Here is a 16,325-nt window from a genome sequence, read left to right as displayed (position 1 = left end):
ATAAGATTTCAAATTATAATGGATATGATTAAAAACCACAAACCAGTTGTCAATAAAACATTACGTAAAGAATACTGTTTTGAAAGAATGAATGATGGGAAGAATGTTTCCAACAACGAGTATACTCAGCAAATAATTTACTTAGAACTAATTGGAAAATGTGATTCTATGGTGGTGAAGTTGTCCTTTATGACCTCCATGTTCTTGATAAGATTATTTTGTACCTGAAATATAATGAAACTAATGAAGGATGAAGCTACCTCTTCTAAAAGTTTGGTATACGAAGATAAACTTCCTTCCACATTTTTTTGACTTGATTCTATTGTACGCAGAGATTGGCTAAATTGAGACGCTGAAAGATTAACAAATGATTACGTTTGGTCAGTAGGTTGATAAGTATATTATCAATCAGTAATATATGAATAAATGCGGAACTTTTTATTATCAGCAGTTTTAATTTTTAAATAGTGAAATGAACGTATCTCGGAGAGTTAGCAAAAATAACTATTGTTTTGAACTATATGATTTACTATGGAGAAAGTCAGGTTAGTAGGAAAATCTGCTTCAATGTTATTTAATAGGTAATTGTTTTACATGACCATTTGTGATGAGGTGAACAGTGTTCATAGTACTTATTCAATAAATAATAATGAGATTCGTTTATGAACCATGGTTATATGTATTTCGCTTTAAGCCAAACTACAGTTGTATGGATGTTAATACTATTTGTCTGCCCAAACAAAGATAGATGAACAGAGGTTCAAACTTGCAATCAAATGGTTAATAGTCGAATTATTTAACAACTAAGCCGCCCCTCCACTTCAATAAACTAATTTTGTTATCGTACGTAGTATGTAATGTAATGAAGATTACCAGTTCAGAAATAATTTTATGAAGTGGTGTATAGTCTGTTTTAATACTACTCTCCCAATGTAGGACTGTATGTACTCAACTTTCCATTGTCACTGCTTAAAATTTGACATTAAGCTTGATTAAAGGTCCAAGTGATAATCCTATTCCTTCCAAAATATTACCTTTACAAACAGGAAGTGTTTTAGTCAGATTTTTGTAGTGAACACTTGTGGCCGTGCTATGATGATGTACATGTTATGGTGGTTGGAATAAATGGGTAGGGAATTGATCTATAGATAAAACGCAGTGATCCAGTATAGTCTGTTGATAACTGCTCACGAGATCGAATTGTTGGTGCACGGCCCTAAATAAACGAATATCGAAAGCAACGCAACTGACTAGCGGAATAGCTTTCATTCCTAAAAAAAGTAGTATACTCTAACACAAAATACTAGATACAAACTTTACTTAAACACATAAATATCGGTACAAAGGGGCACCAGATATATATGCGCCACACAAATCTCATTTGATTTGTGTGAGGGCTGTGACACTGCCCAAGTGCCCAAACTGAAGCAGGTGGTTTTCTTAGGAGGCCACACCCGGAGCCTTTGGCCTAAATGCCTGATCCACAAGGCAGTGGAGCATCGTGAAGAGATGCAGTCCCATGGTAGCCGGTGACCAACGATTGATTCATACGCCGTTTGTTCCCTCAGGATACTGGAGCCCATGTACACCATTGGTTTGGAATCAGGGTTTTCCAACTCCCCTAGATGGACTTTCCATGTCCACCAACCCGAGTAAAGCGCTGGACATTCACTTTTCGTCCTCTCAATTTCGTAAAAGACATATAAAACCCAACATGAATGTGTCATTTAAATAATTGACTGAAGGATGTGACCTTCGAAATGTATACTCAACTCTTCACTGGAATTAAAACTCTTACGCCTGATTGCCCACGTTTACCCATATAATATACAATCTCTGAGGTCTGACGAGCGTAATTCAATTTCGAGTCCCGATGCTTTCCAATCAAAATATTTGTTAATATTTCATTTGGATATTACTTTGTAATGGACTTTACATATGTTGTTTTGGACCAAATAGTAGGGTTAGGTTTTGCGAAATTTGATGTTAAATCCAAGTGATAGTTGTATGAAGTGGTATTAGTATTCAACGGAACAGTTCATGATCTGTTGCTTGCACAAGCAAATACAAATGGCTATCCAGCTCAAGAGCGAAGGTAGGAGTTTGTGTATTTTATTTTAGGTCATACTATTTTTTGTAAGGACTCAATTAGTTGATTAGACCGAGTTACGTGAAGTACGATCCAACTGTTATAATCATTATACCATCTCCCCACAGTAAATAGAAAGCAGGCATTTCAAAAAGTGAACAAGATAAGTTACATGTCAAATCATATGTTCTGTTTACCTTCTTCATGTAGTGATTTTAGGGTGCTGAGTCGTTCTACAATCATAGGTAAACTATCGGCCACATCATTCCATTTCTTTACCAGTTCGTAAAGTTCTGCGATCTAAAATTAGGTAATAAATGTATTTATTCATTTTATGAAGTCTTCCAGTCATCACTCAGAAAGATAACTGGTTGTTGTTCAATAATTCGGTCAAAAATAAGTGTGGAGCTTTAAGCTTTACTGATAATCTCTAATCGGCGAACTCACCAGGGTATATGTAAATAAAGTAAGGAGAATTTCATCTGTCGAAAACACCTGTGGAAACGCTAGTAGTATAGTAAACAATACAATAACTCAATTAAAAACCAGTACCAAAAATATGCATAACTAAATTTGTTTCTCACTAATTTATTTAGTTTTGTAAGTTTTTAAACTGAACTTTAGTATTAATTCTGTTGATAGAAGTAGAAAAGTAAAATCCTTATACTATATTCTGTTTAGTTTTTATATAAGAATAACATCTTTTCGAAATTAATAGGCTGATATTAATTCCATTACACAATAGTGCTTAATAATGAAGATGGTGTAGGAATACCATATCAATCACTTCGAAATGTACTTAATAATTTACATGTATTTCTCTAAGCTAGTATAGTAAGAGGGTGAAAAGGTGATCCTTTATTCTCTTTCTAAAAAATTTTTAGACTAAGATGGATCCCGGATCCGTCCACCTTGTCTTTCTTTGACCTTTCAAAATTATTTAGTGCATTCTATTAAGTGGGTTTATTATTTCCTTGAGGATCACATTTTCTACGGCTTATCTTTTTTCGGTGCTACTTATACTATTCCTACTTTGGTACTGATCATGACGATGATGTGACGAATTGAACCAGAGCAATTGTGTCCAGTTCTACGATACCTACGGCTGACTGACAGCAAAGTTCTTTGCTAGGTTGAAAACTTCAATTTTACTTTGTCCTACAAGGAACTGTCAGGCATAGGTTTGGAAAAAAACGTTTAGCCACATTATGAATAGTTATTTGAGACAGCGATGGATGCAGTTTACAGTCCGGCAAATTTATGTGCAAGTAAAACTATGATGAGCCCTAACAACTACCCAGAATTCATTCTCAACATATTGTAAATAGGTGTGACATTTTGAAGCAACACAACGCAAGGTATAAACTCACTTTATTTTGCATATCATAATCCGCGATAGCCTCTCGCTTTTCAGTAACGGCTTGTAACTTCCCTTGCAGTGATGCTAGACGAGCTTCGATCATATCAAGATATCCCTGCTGAAATAACGACGAACGAGCAGACAAACGCGAACATGCTTCCAGAAGACCATGAGTAGTTGTATCTGCTGTTAGAGCTGTGAGTTTGTTAGGATCTGGCTGGCCAATAAGAGCTTCGATGCGATGAATCCGACGATCGACATCTGCCACCTAAAATTTTACACTATTTTGTAGGATCTTGCATAAACATATGTTTAGACAAGTCCAGTATAAAACCATCAAGCGGATCTGCTTGGTTTTTTGACAACACATATTTCGTGAAGAGAGTCAAGTAACTTCGTTAATGACCCAGAAACATGTATAATGAATTATAAACCGCTGGTACTGTCTTGAATGATCTCAGATGAACTGTGATGCCTTTGGAAACATGACAGTAAGTAATCCAAGACATTCACAAGGCAGTCTTCAGTTAAACATAAGTATAAGGATATTAAACGGAAAAGTCAACTTCTAATTTGAAACAGAACTATGGCTATGATAATTCTTTGAGGCCTTATACTCAAAACATTACTAATAAACTTATCAACATACCTGTAACATATTGGCTTTCCTTGTGCATGAAGTAAGCCGATTCGCCAAATTATGAAGAGCGGATTCCTCTCTTTTTTGGTGGGACTATAACTTATGGAAGGACCAATGAGATTTAGAATAACAGGTCCTGCATTTTGGCGCAAATTTCATTCATCCAAATAGTTAAATAGCGTCTTGGTATTTTAGTTTATGTCAGTTCGTGATGAAAACCCTATGTCTAATTCCTAACCATTAACTGCGAATCATAATCTTTATACAAGTTCCCAAACCTCATTTACCCTAATAAGCAGGTGGACATTCTTGAAGTCACTTTAGCGTCACTCAAAGGTCGTCTATAAATTATAGCCTCACCCACTTTTTACTGTACTGAAAAACACTACTGAGGACATGTTGATAGAAATATAGGTTCAATGCAACCTGAAAACGGGTCTAGTTTTGTTCGATATAATCTCTGACAGGTTTTTCTTAAACACTAAACGAAATTACTTTATCGATGCTCTCTTTGTGAGAATGAATAGAACTACGTTTTCAGCAGCAATTCGAATACTCTACTGTGTTTTCTGAATATCCTCAACACATATTTCCGATGAACATCTTAGAAATTGTCACTGAGAAAGCTTTCACATTCATTTTTAAACTGCGCAACAGTGGCTTAGTACATAAAGTATACCAGTCAGTTTTCAAATTTGAAACCGCCTGTAGGTCTACTAGAGTTACTGCCGGTCCCAAGCCCAGGTAAGGAAGAAGGGTTTGGCATGCGGTTAGCGACTCCATCCCATAGAAGACTAACTACCTAACAACCCGCTAACCAGAAAAAACAACTAAAACTATTTAAACCCTGCCCCGGGAGTTGAAGTAATAATTATGACGCCTCATGATGAAAGCCGAAATTTTTCGGAAGTCACGAGGCCGATGCCCCTTCTAACAACCAGAGCAACAATTTTTATAGGTACATGGAACGTCCGGACAATGTGGAAGACTGGGAAATCCAGTCAAATAGCAACGGAAATGAGGAGATACAAATTAGAAGTACTTGGAATCAGCGAAACCCATTAGACACAAGCTGGACAGCAAAGGCAAGATAAGGGAGAGATGCTGCTGTACTCCGGTCACGAAAAAGAAACTGCTCCACGTACTCGAGGAGTTGCTCTGATGCTGTCCAAAGGACTACGTAAAGCATTTGTAGGATGGGAACCTCATGTATTCACAATCATCGAAACAAAGGAGGGAATCACAATGAATGTTATCCAATGTTATGCAACCACCAATGATAGCAAAGACGACATTAAAGATCAGTTCCACTCGAGGCTAAAATTATTCATAGCGAAGTGCCCAAGAAAGGACCTGACCATCCTGATGGGAGATCTAAACGCTAAAGTTGGAGTGGACAACACAGGATATGAAGATATAATGGGACGAAATGGACTGGAAGAGAGAAATGAAAATGAGGAGAGATTTGCAAATCTATGTGCATTCAACAAATTGGTTATAGGAGGCACAATATTTCCACAGACGCATACACAAAGTTACATGGATCTCGCCGGACCACACCACAGAGAACCAGATAGACCATATTTGTATCAACACACAATTCCGAAGGACAATGGAAGATGTGAGAACCAGTATATGAACTGACACAGCTTCAGATCACCACTAGCTGGTGGTTGTCAAGATGAAACTGAAGCTAGAGGAACACTGGACAACTGGGGAAACAGCATTACAAAGGTTCAATACAGCCTTCCTTCGAGATACTAACTCTCAGCAACAGGTTCCAAGCTCTACAGGATTTACTAAAAGAAGAAACTACGATGGCATACAACTAGAAAGGGGCCAAAGAAGCATCATCATAAGGAATGGGTCTCTATGGGAACCCTGGACAAGATTGAAGAAAGGGAGAACAAGAATACAGCAATTAGAAACAGTAAAACACGAGCAGAGAAATTCAAGGCACAAGCAGACTACGCAGACCCGACCGTTGCTGCTACCTTGACGTGGTGGTCGGGCTTGCCTATCGTGATGAATCAATCGAGCTATACTGGCTGGAACAATCGTTCCTCAAGGTCCTACTATGCCAGGCAGGTCGTTTGAAGAGCGGTGAGACTAAAAGCAGCAAACCCAAGGTCCGAAGTCGTACTGCCGACTGTACAGAGGTGTGACGGCAGTAAGGTGTTTCCTCCAGACAACCAGCATGACAGCGATGCTGCCTTCCCACAAGGAGGGGTGGGGTTAGAAAAAGTCGACCCTAAAAATGCACACCTCGCCTTATCCCACGGATTTTCGTCTCCGGCGGTAAGGTCCTTTGAAGAACGGAGCTAACACAAAAATCACCCACAAAAAGGTCGTGTGTGACCGACCTCAACAGTTGTCCCTTGGGCACTGCAGTCACGCTCTCAGGTCATTAAGACCACTTCTAACCCAATTTCCTTTTCAGGTACCTCTAGAAGAACCCTTCCACGGTGTGGGCAACCGGGAAGTGATAACTGCCCTCATACCTCTAACAGCACTCAAGACCACTGTACTCATAATCAATCTCCTTCAATTCCTACTATTCCTTCTACCTCGACTTTCAACACTAAACTTCCTCTTTCGGTTTCCTCCTCAAGTGTCACCATGGCCAACGATTCTAGTGCGCGAAACGCTGTCCCAGGTCTACTAAAACCTCGCTCCAAACTACACATTGGAGCCTTCAACGTACGTACCCTATGCCAAATCGGTCAACAGGCCTCCTTAGCTAAAACCCTAGAATCTCGTACCATTGATGTATGCTGTGTCTCCGAAACACGCATACAGGATCCTATTGTGGTCATTCACTTGACCTCACCTCGCCAAAATGGACAGCCAACGAAATACACCCTCCGTGTATCTGGCGACCCGTTGGCTAGTTCTCGTGGACTTGCAGGTGTAGGCATAGCACTAAGTACAAGGGCAGAACAGGCACTACTAGAATGGATCCCCGTTAACAGGCGCCTGTGTGCTGTCCGGCTAAATGGCTCCGTAAGAACTCGGAAGGATAGGGACACACGTCGTTGCCTTTTCGTCGTTTCTGCCTACGCTCCCACTGACTGCAACCCTGATGAAGTAAAAGATGACTTTTATAGAAAACTCTCTGAGCTTCTTCAGAAAGCTAAGTGCTCAGACATAGTAGTCGTAGCGGGTGACTTTAATGCCCAGGTAGGCAGCCTAAATCAAACAGAAAGACATTTAGGTGGGTGTTTTAGTATTCCGGCTCAACGAACCGATAATGGTGATCGTCTGTTGCAACTATGCTCAGACAATTGTTTATTTTTAGCAAGCACTAATTTTAAGCATAAGGAGAGACATCGTCTAACATGGCGACCACCTTCACCAAACCAACGATGGACTCAAATAGACCATATTGTCATCAGTCATCGTTGGAGAGGCTCAATAGAAGATTGTCGCTCGTATTGGAATACTTGCTTAGACTCTGATCACGCTTTAATACGAGCGCGCATTCGCCTGCGCCTCAATGGACGCAGGAAAAGTACACTAAGAAGACCCATTAGGATTGAACTGGAGGATGAAAAAGCCAAATGCGAATTCCAGAAACAACTGAGTTCACATCTAGGCAGTTCTGTAAACGAGACTGACCCAGATGCTGCTTGGAAAGACACACGAACAGCTGTGGAAACAGCAGTAACATCTATTAGTTATTTAAACCATAGGGCTCCAAAAAACCAGTGGATTTCTTCTAAGTCTATTTCACTGATGGATTCGCGTAAACTCATCCCATCAGGCTCTGAACACGACGAAGAGCGTAAACAAATTAGATCAAGGTTAACTAAAAGTCTAAGGAACGATCGTGAGCAGTGGTGGGCAACGAAAGCAAAAGAGATGGAAATGGCGGCGGCTGTAGGCAACACCAGACAACTATTCAGACTAATAAAAGAAACCGGAATTAAGAAGTCAAGTGTAAGTGAAACGATCTCGGAAAAAGACGGAACCCTTATCTGCTCTCAACCCAAACGTTTAGAACGATGGGCGGAACACTTTAAGGAACAGTTTAGCTGGCCTTTAGCTACTGCACAACTACCCACTATTCCCAGAAAACCTGAATGGAACATTGAAGTAGGCCCCGCGACCCTACTTGAAGTTCAAAAGGCTATAACTAATCTGAAACGAGGAAGAGCAGCTGGTCCAGATGGATTGGCTCCAGAGGTCTTTAAATATGGTGGTCCAAATTTAGCGATTAGGTTGACTAATATTCTGGCTAAAATCAAGGAGACGGACGTAATCCCATCTGACTGGTCACAATCTCTGATTGTCCCAATATATAAGAAGGGGCAAAATCATCCTGTGATAACCATAGAGGGATTAGTCTGACTAACATAGCATCTAAAATACTGGCCTCAATAATTACCGGACGCCTAACTAAGACTTGTGAACTGCAACCACGAGAAAATCAGGCTGGCTTCAGACCTGGTCGTGGCTGTATCGACCACATATTCACTTTTCGTCACGTTGTAGAACACACTCATGCTTATCAGTGTCAGGTAATGATAGATTTTCCTGACTTAATAGTAGCATTTGACCCTGTAGATCGAGAGGTTCTGTGGCAGTGTCTGTCATTGAAAGGTGTACCTCAGAACTACATGAACCTTTTGAGGCCTCTTTACTCGAACACCACTAGTCAAGTGAGAGCTTATGGCGAACTGTCACCTGATTTTACAACCTCAAGTGGTGTCCGTCAAGGCTGTACACTATCCCCATTTTTGTTTAACTTCATTATAGACCTACTGCTGGGAGTAACGCTCTCGTCTACAGAACTTTCAGGGATTGACCTCCTACCAGGAGGTCCACTTATCGACTTATAATACACAGACGATATAGTCCTGCTTGGTGAAGATGCTGACAAAATGCAGAGTCTTCTGTTAGAACTTAGTAATAATGCCAGAAAGTTTGGGATGCGTTTCTCCCCATCCAATTGTAAATTGTTACTCCAGGACTGGCCTGCGTCAACACCTGAACTAAGGATAGGGAGTGAAGTAGTCGAACGCGTCGACAACTTCACTTATCTTGGAAGTCTGATCAGCCCTAATGGGTTGGTGTTTGACGAAATCTCAGCACGGATTCAAAAAGCTCGTCTGGCTTTTGCCAATTTACGTCACCTATGGCGAAGACGAGACATCAGTCTATCAATTAAGGGATGAGTATACCGCGCAGCAGTTCGCTCTGTTCTACTTTACGGCTGCGAAACATGGCCATTAAGAGTAGAAGATACTCGTAAGTTACTAGTATTTGACCACAGATGCCATAGGAATATTGCTCGCATCTGCTGGGGTCACCGGGTTGGTAATCATGAGGTTAGACTCAGGGTATTAGGGAATGATGGTAAATCAGTTGATGAGGTCATGAATCTTCATCAACTGAGATGGTTGGGCCACGTGTTATGTATGCCTGAACACCGATTACCATGACGCGCAATGCTTACTAGTATTGGGGATGGTTGGAAGAGAGTTAGGGGCGGCCAAACCAAAACATGGCATCAGTGTTTGAAGTCACTAACTTCTAGTCTGAGCCATGTTGGAAGATGCAGACTACCTGGTTGGGGTCCGCGTGACTATCGTAACCAATGGTTGAAGACTCTGTGTGACATGGCTCAGAATCTATCGCAATGGCGTAGGTGTATACACTCTTTATCTTCCCTTAAACCTTGAGATTAAAATTGCTTCATAACTTTTTTCCTTCCTATACTATATCCTTATATACAATCTTTCTTTATGTACTATCACCACTAAATTAACTACTTCTATGAATCCGGTATTCATCTTGTTGTGCTAACGAGGTATGGCAACTTGGACCGATGCATATATGTGCCTGGTCCTACGTTGTAACTGACTGACTGAGACTACGCAGAAGCAAACAAGGAAGTGGAGAAAAGCATTAAAGCCGACAAGCAGAAATACATGGGAGAACTAGAAACGACGGCAGAAAAAGCTGCAAGAGAAGGGAATATGATACAACGAAGAAAACTAGCAGGGAGATATAGTAAACCAGAGAGACCAGTCAAGGACAAAGACAATCACGGGGATTCAAGAACAGAGAAAAAGATGGGTAGAATACTTCAAGGAACTGTTGAACAGGCCAACCTTATTGAATCCACCGGACATCGAAGCAGCACACACAGACCTTCCTATAGATGTCACTCCATCAACGATCGAGGAAGTCAAGATGACCATCAGACAAATCAAGAGTGGGAAAGCGGCAGGACATGACATTATACCAGCCGAAGCACTGAAGTCAGACATTGAAGTAACTGCAAACATGATTCACCTTCTATTCAAGAAGATTTGGGAAGAGCAACAAGTGCCAACGGACTGGAAAGAAGGATATCTCATCAAGATACCAAAGAAAGGAGATATGAACAAATGTGAGAATTACATAGGCATCACTTTGTTCTCAGTACCAGGAAACGTTTTCAACAGTGTTGCTGAACCAGATGAAAGACGCAGTAGACGCCCGACTTCAAGACCAACGGGCTGGATTCCGTAAGGGTCGGTCGTGCACAGACCAAATTACGACACTCAGAATCATCGTGGAACAATCAGCTGAGTCGAATTCGTCACTATACATCGACTTCATTGACTATGAGAATGCGTTTCACAGCGTGGACAGGATAACACTATGGAGTTCCCGAGAAGATTGTCAACATTATCCAGAACTCATACGACGGACTACAGTGCAGAGTCGTGCATGGAGGACAGCTGACAGATGCATTTCCAGTAAGGACCGGAGTCAGACAAGGCCACCTACTCTCCCCGTTCCTGTCTTCTGGTGATTGACTGAATTATGAAGACTTTGACATCTGAGGGGAAGCATGGAATACAATAGACATCTCAGAATCAATCAGTAATTTGGACTTCGTAGATGACCTAGAAACTTGGAGAACTACTACAACTATCGTCAAGAAGGTACACGTATTTATAAACAGTTGTCTACGCAGAATACTCAACATTCACTAGCCGGATACTATCAGCAACAGCCTATTATGAGAGAGAATAAACCAGCTTCCAGCTCAAGAGGAAATTAGGAAAAGACGTTGGAAGTGGATTGGACATACATTGAGGAAATCACCGAACTGCATCACGAGGAAGGCCCTAACGTGGCATCCTGAAGGAAAGTGGAAAAGAGGAAGGCCAAAGAGCACATTAAGCCGGAGAATAGAAGCAGATATGAAAAGGATGAATAACAGCTGGAAAGGATTGCCCAGGACAGGGTTAGATGGAGAGTGTTGTTTGGCGGCCTATACTCCTCCACGAGGGGTAACAGGCGTAAGTTACATGGGGAATGTGGCTTAAATATCATTATGAGAAGCAGTACTCAGTAAATCAGACACACTCTGAAGCTGAACAAGTTTATAGTTATGGGAACTATTACATCACCGAAATTTAACTAAATGAATCGCCCTTAATGTGGTTGGTAGATATATAGCCTGTTTGTTTGTTATCGGGGACAACTAATTTCGGATAGGGTATTTGCAGTTAAAAATAATTGCTTTTATCCACAAATAACTGAAAGACCAAATACTTATATTTACCAAACTCTCAATCTTTAACTAATTAATTTATCTAAACACATTGGTGCAAGGAGGCACCAAGTATATATGCGCCACACGAATCATTTGATTTGTGGGAGGGTTGAGGTATTGTCCGGGCGCCGAACAGAGGCAGGTAGTTTTCTTAGGGGTCCACGCCCCGAACCTTTGACCCAAAGGTCTAATCCAAAGGGCAGTGGAGCAACGTTAGATGTAGTCGCATGGTAGCCGGTGACCAACAATAAGTTCATACGTCATTTATTCCGTCAGGATCCTGGAATCCATGTGCACCAGTGGTCTGGAATCGGGGTTTTCCGACTTCCCGAGGTAGATCCATATCCACTAACCTGGTCAAAGCACCGGAAACTCGTTTTTTGTCCTCTCAATTTCGTGAACACACCCGCCGCGAAAATGAAGTGAGCAGGACTTCCCTGTCAATGACTGTATACGCGTGGCCATGTGAGAGCATTTTGAGGGGGAGAGATAACTCTCCCAACCCATGACCGAACCAGGGCAATTGGGGATGTGAAGCAAGTTGAACTATATCCACTGAGTAGCAAGAGGAAACTGTGTAGTTACTTACTTTTTCAGCGTCTGATTGCTGGATAGAGCTCTTTCGATCATATATTTCGTAGATTAAATGATTTGACTTATTTGGACTTCTAGAAGCTGGTTTTTCCGGTTTGAACTCGTCGATCTGTCTCAAAATTTTACTAGAAATTAAAAGATTGACTGATAAACTTGCAAGTTTAATATGATAGGCAGCCATAATTTATATTATAAATAATATCCATGAAGTTTGAACAAGGGGTTGAATGATATACTTATGTTTTTGTCATCATGAAAAAATAAATTGACAGTATAAAATCTGTACTTCTCAATGAATGCTCGTAGTATTTAGATCATATAAGTTTCCAGTTATGTAGATGACCACATCTACAAAATAAGTTTTTCCCGAAGTGCAACAACCAATTAGCGCTCGAATCATAAGGTACACCAACAGCTTTTACATCAAGACACAAATGAGATTTGTCACCTAATTTTTCCAACAATTGACTGTTGATACACTACGAATATCATCCTGAGAACTGAACCTTTATGATAGTAAAACAATAAGTCTGTAGTAATTAGATGAGTGAGAGTTGAAGTTCCGACGCTTTGCAACTTGGTTTAAATTTCTTCTTCAGAGAGTAAATAAAAAAATTCTCTACTGGTTGAGATAAACATACACCATCGTTTTACTGTAGTGAAAGTTTATACTAAATGCATCACGGGTTAGACTACATGTTGTTCCTTAACTTAAAATTTTAATGTTCAGTGGTAGGTTTATGGGTGCAAAGAAGACTCTACAACCAATTCACTCATAGTATCAGGATTAAATACGTGTAGAGTTTCTTAGAAATTACATACCGAAGAGCAATAATTGGATTTTACCAATTTTCATTATTTTGACCTTTTAAAAATTAGTCTGTTATGTTAACAGGAAACAAACGCATCCAAATAGACAAGACTGCAAGATATAATAGACTATAACTACCACGATATCACTTGCATTACTTAACTAGCATTATATGACAAAAGACCCATAGATTTTAATCACTCCAAAATAAGCATATTGCCACCTCGTAGTTGGAGTTATTCTAATTAATAAGATTCTAAAAAACCAGAGGTTCTTACGAAATCGACCAAGATTTTGCTGAGACTAATTCTTAAAAACTGACATACGGTCAAGTTTATGGCTTGGTAGGACGATGTGCCTCAGTATCAATGTATAGTTCTAAGCGCTGTGACGAATGAATGAATTATTTGGAAACATAATCCTAGACAGGTGGAGCATAATGTGAGCTTGTGAAATACTGACTTAAAGCCTGGTGGTTAAACTAACTTCCTAATCAGATAATAACCAACAAACCAATCGTTTAGTTAATTTGTTATTGTTAGCTAGCAACAAAAAGTACGCATTCAATGGCGGCTTATCCAATCTTTGGATGACATCACTTAACTTTTAAGCTCGCAATGGAGGGTATACCAAATAGATTATTCAGTTACATAGGATAATATTACCTATGCAACGTTTGACCAACAGTATCAGATGAGTCCAAGCATACTGTAGATAATTCGGCAGGATTAATTGTTGATAACTTCTTAGATAACATTTCTGCGCACGACAGTAGATGAGCAGTAGAAATAGGTTCTTTTGGGTTTAGATTATTTTGGTCTGATACAACTTGTATGTCACTAATCAACTGAAGTGTCTCAGTTTGCAGACGCTGGAACCTGTTTACAAGCGATTCTTTATCCTTTGACTCGGGAGAAAACTAAGAATAAAAGTAATTCTTGAAGCTTACAAGATCATACTGATCCATTTCTATTGCATATCCAATTTTACCATTCCCAGATATTGAGTCGGAAAAGTCTTATCAACAGAGGTAAGTTTGCGTATCATTTAAGAACTGACCAACATTTGAAGAATCGACCTTGCAGCCAGCAAACCGTTTATGTGCTTCTGATACTGACAGTTTAACAACTTCGATCTCTCTAGCTGACATAGTATCCTCGACGGTTTCCTTAAAAATAAGTGAGAACCGTAGCGAACCTCACCTTCATCGTTTGATCTGCTTCCGGGAGCTCTCCAGCCTCGTAGACATCTGGTTGTCCGTGCGCCTAAGTTCAGGAGTGAATTCCAGTACACAATTAACTTACAATCCATGGTAAGTCCGCGTATTTCGGGTCCAGTGACATCACCGCGACCTTCGATCTGAAAGTCCCTCCCTCTTCTTCTGCTTAATAAAACTAAAAGGCTAGAACAAAGTCATGCGGAATTACTTCAATAATTTGACTTATTGCGTAATGTGCTCATAGAAATAGCATATAATATTTGCAAAGAAAAAACTGATAATAGTAAACTACTTTGAATGTGCAACTTGACTCAGGCTTCAGTAATAAGGATAATAGGTTGGTAGACCTGTGGTAATCCCAACAATTTGCTTTCCAGTGAAGGTCCAGCTTTTCCTTGCGAACTTTCACTGATGGAACAGATACCACTTGTTCAGGTAGGCTTCCAGTCATTAACCGCTCGATGAGAAAATTGGAACCCCACTTTAGATTTATTAAACCGCGGTTTTCGAACCTACTTGCTATGACCTCGAAGATTATTAGTGCTGAAGGGAGCATAAAGGTAAGACATATTGATACTCAAGTCGTAATTTAAGATACAGAATGTGTGTTCTACGATACAAGAGGAAGAGGTTCAGCCGTCTTAAGCGGTCGTCATACAGGAGTTTGGGAAGAACTTTCACCAATTTTGTTCCTATACACTGAGCACACTCAAGTGAGTTAGTATCCCTAATTAGACATGGGCCAGCCGCTTGGATACAGCACTCTAAGTGTGATATGTAAAATCTGATACATCTCGTCAAGGCATTCGAATGCTCGGTGAAGTGACCATAACGCAAGAAATCCTTTGGCATCTGCTGCGTTGACATACGTAGATAAAGGACAGTAGGGGGACTTAGGTGGTACTTGGGGGTAAATCACTTTTGACCGGCTTCCATTCAGATGACGTCCCATTTATTCCCACTCAGCCTGCGGCCACATAAGAAGTTTCGTATCCATTCTTGTACAGCACGAGTGGTCTTTAAATAATGTCCGCGAGAGAAGACAGCAACCGTGGATGTAACCAATCAGGGTCCAGTATCTTACTGAATTTGAGGTTAGTAATCAATTGAAGAACAGTTTCCTCATTCACATGTACATGTTCAATAGCATGTATCTCAGTAGTGTGATTATGACAAGTATTTTTACAATACTCAGTCAGATTTGATTTAGCTAGTAACATCTGGCACGTATGGCTGTCATATGCCTACTGTCTTTCGTGAATAGTACGGCATCTAGCTGTGGTCTTTTTACGTATATTCCAGATTTTTCAGCATTCACACTTGGATGATTCATGTCCCGTTAACAATAATAAGTCCTAGGAGTGTTCCCTGCGCTTCAATAGTTTTCGGGTTTCCTTGCTAATCCATGAAAGGAAATGTGATAGCCTACGTGTTAATCATGGGATAAACGGTAATTTTACGCACTCGAATGTGGCTTTAACTCATCACACTCGTCTTCTATAGATCCATCTGCTTCGATCAACCAGTCTCCTGACATAGCAGAGTCTCAGATAACCCACCATCGAAGTTATCTTGGATGCTTTATTTTTAAGACTGCAAGCACTCGTGTACCACACATATAGTGTTTCATGAATAACTCGTTCTACCCATACAGGTTTAGGAATTATTGGCTTACAATAACTGACCACTCAGAAAGCCTGATGGTAAGAAATAGTTCGCAATTATAAGAAAGGATATATTTTATTATAATGGTTTGGAAAACTTGAAAAATTAAGGCCTTATTGATTGAGAAACACACGTAAGTAAATGAAGAGTATAGTATTGAACTCGATTAAAAGACTGAAATCACTAATGGGGCACTTGAGGTTTGCTAATAAGCACAACGATGTGGTGAATACAGGTTTTAGGATGGATAAACGTTCAGCCAAATACAAAATCTCCCAACGATACTCAGGGACCCACGTAAACAGTAGTTTTCAAATTAAATCAAAGACTACCATTGACAATCTTTCAATGATCTCCACTTCTTTCGACGTTGTCCGAACTGCTCTTATTGC

The 16,325-nt window shown here is 40.1% G+C and overlaps 1 protein-coding gene across 1 annotated transcript; it reads right to left on the bottom strand.

The window, feature by feature from the left end:
• Positions 1-137: 137 nt before the first annotated feature.
• On the bottom strand, positions 138-14,428 carry Smp_062630 (putative dynactin subunit; the record flags this gene model as incomplete). The annotated part of the gene is made up of 9 exons (XM_018797144.1): positions 14,354-14,428; positions 14,252-14,314; positions 14,109-14,217; positions 13,999-14,066; positions 13,715-13,968; positions 12,234-12,363; positions 3,460-3,717; positions 2,287-2,389; positions 138-352 (listed from the first exon to the last, which is right to left on the bottom strand). Exons 1-9 carry the CDS (start codon positions 14,390-14,392, stop codon positions 138-140), a joined length of 1,239 nt encoding a protein of 412 aa, XP_018652215.1. The 5' UTR covers positions 14,393-14,428.
• Between the last annotated feature and the right edge of the window lie 1,897 nt (positions 14,429-16,325).

This window comes from Schistosoma mansoni, chromosome 4 (genome assembly GCF_000237925.1).
Source record: "Schistosoma mansoni strain Puerto Rico chromosome 4, complete genome".
In the NCBI taxonomy this organism is placed as follows: domain Eukaryota; kingdom Metazoa; phylum Platyhelminthes; class Trematoda; order Strigeidida; family Schistosomatidae; genus Schistosoma; species Schistosoma mansoni.
Note: the sequence above shows the minus strand (reverse complement) of the source record. Positions and strands in the feature narration are given on the sequence as shown.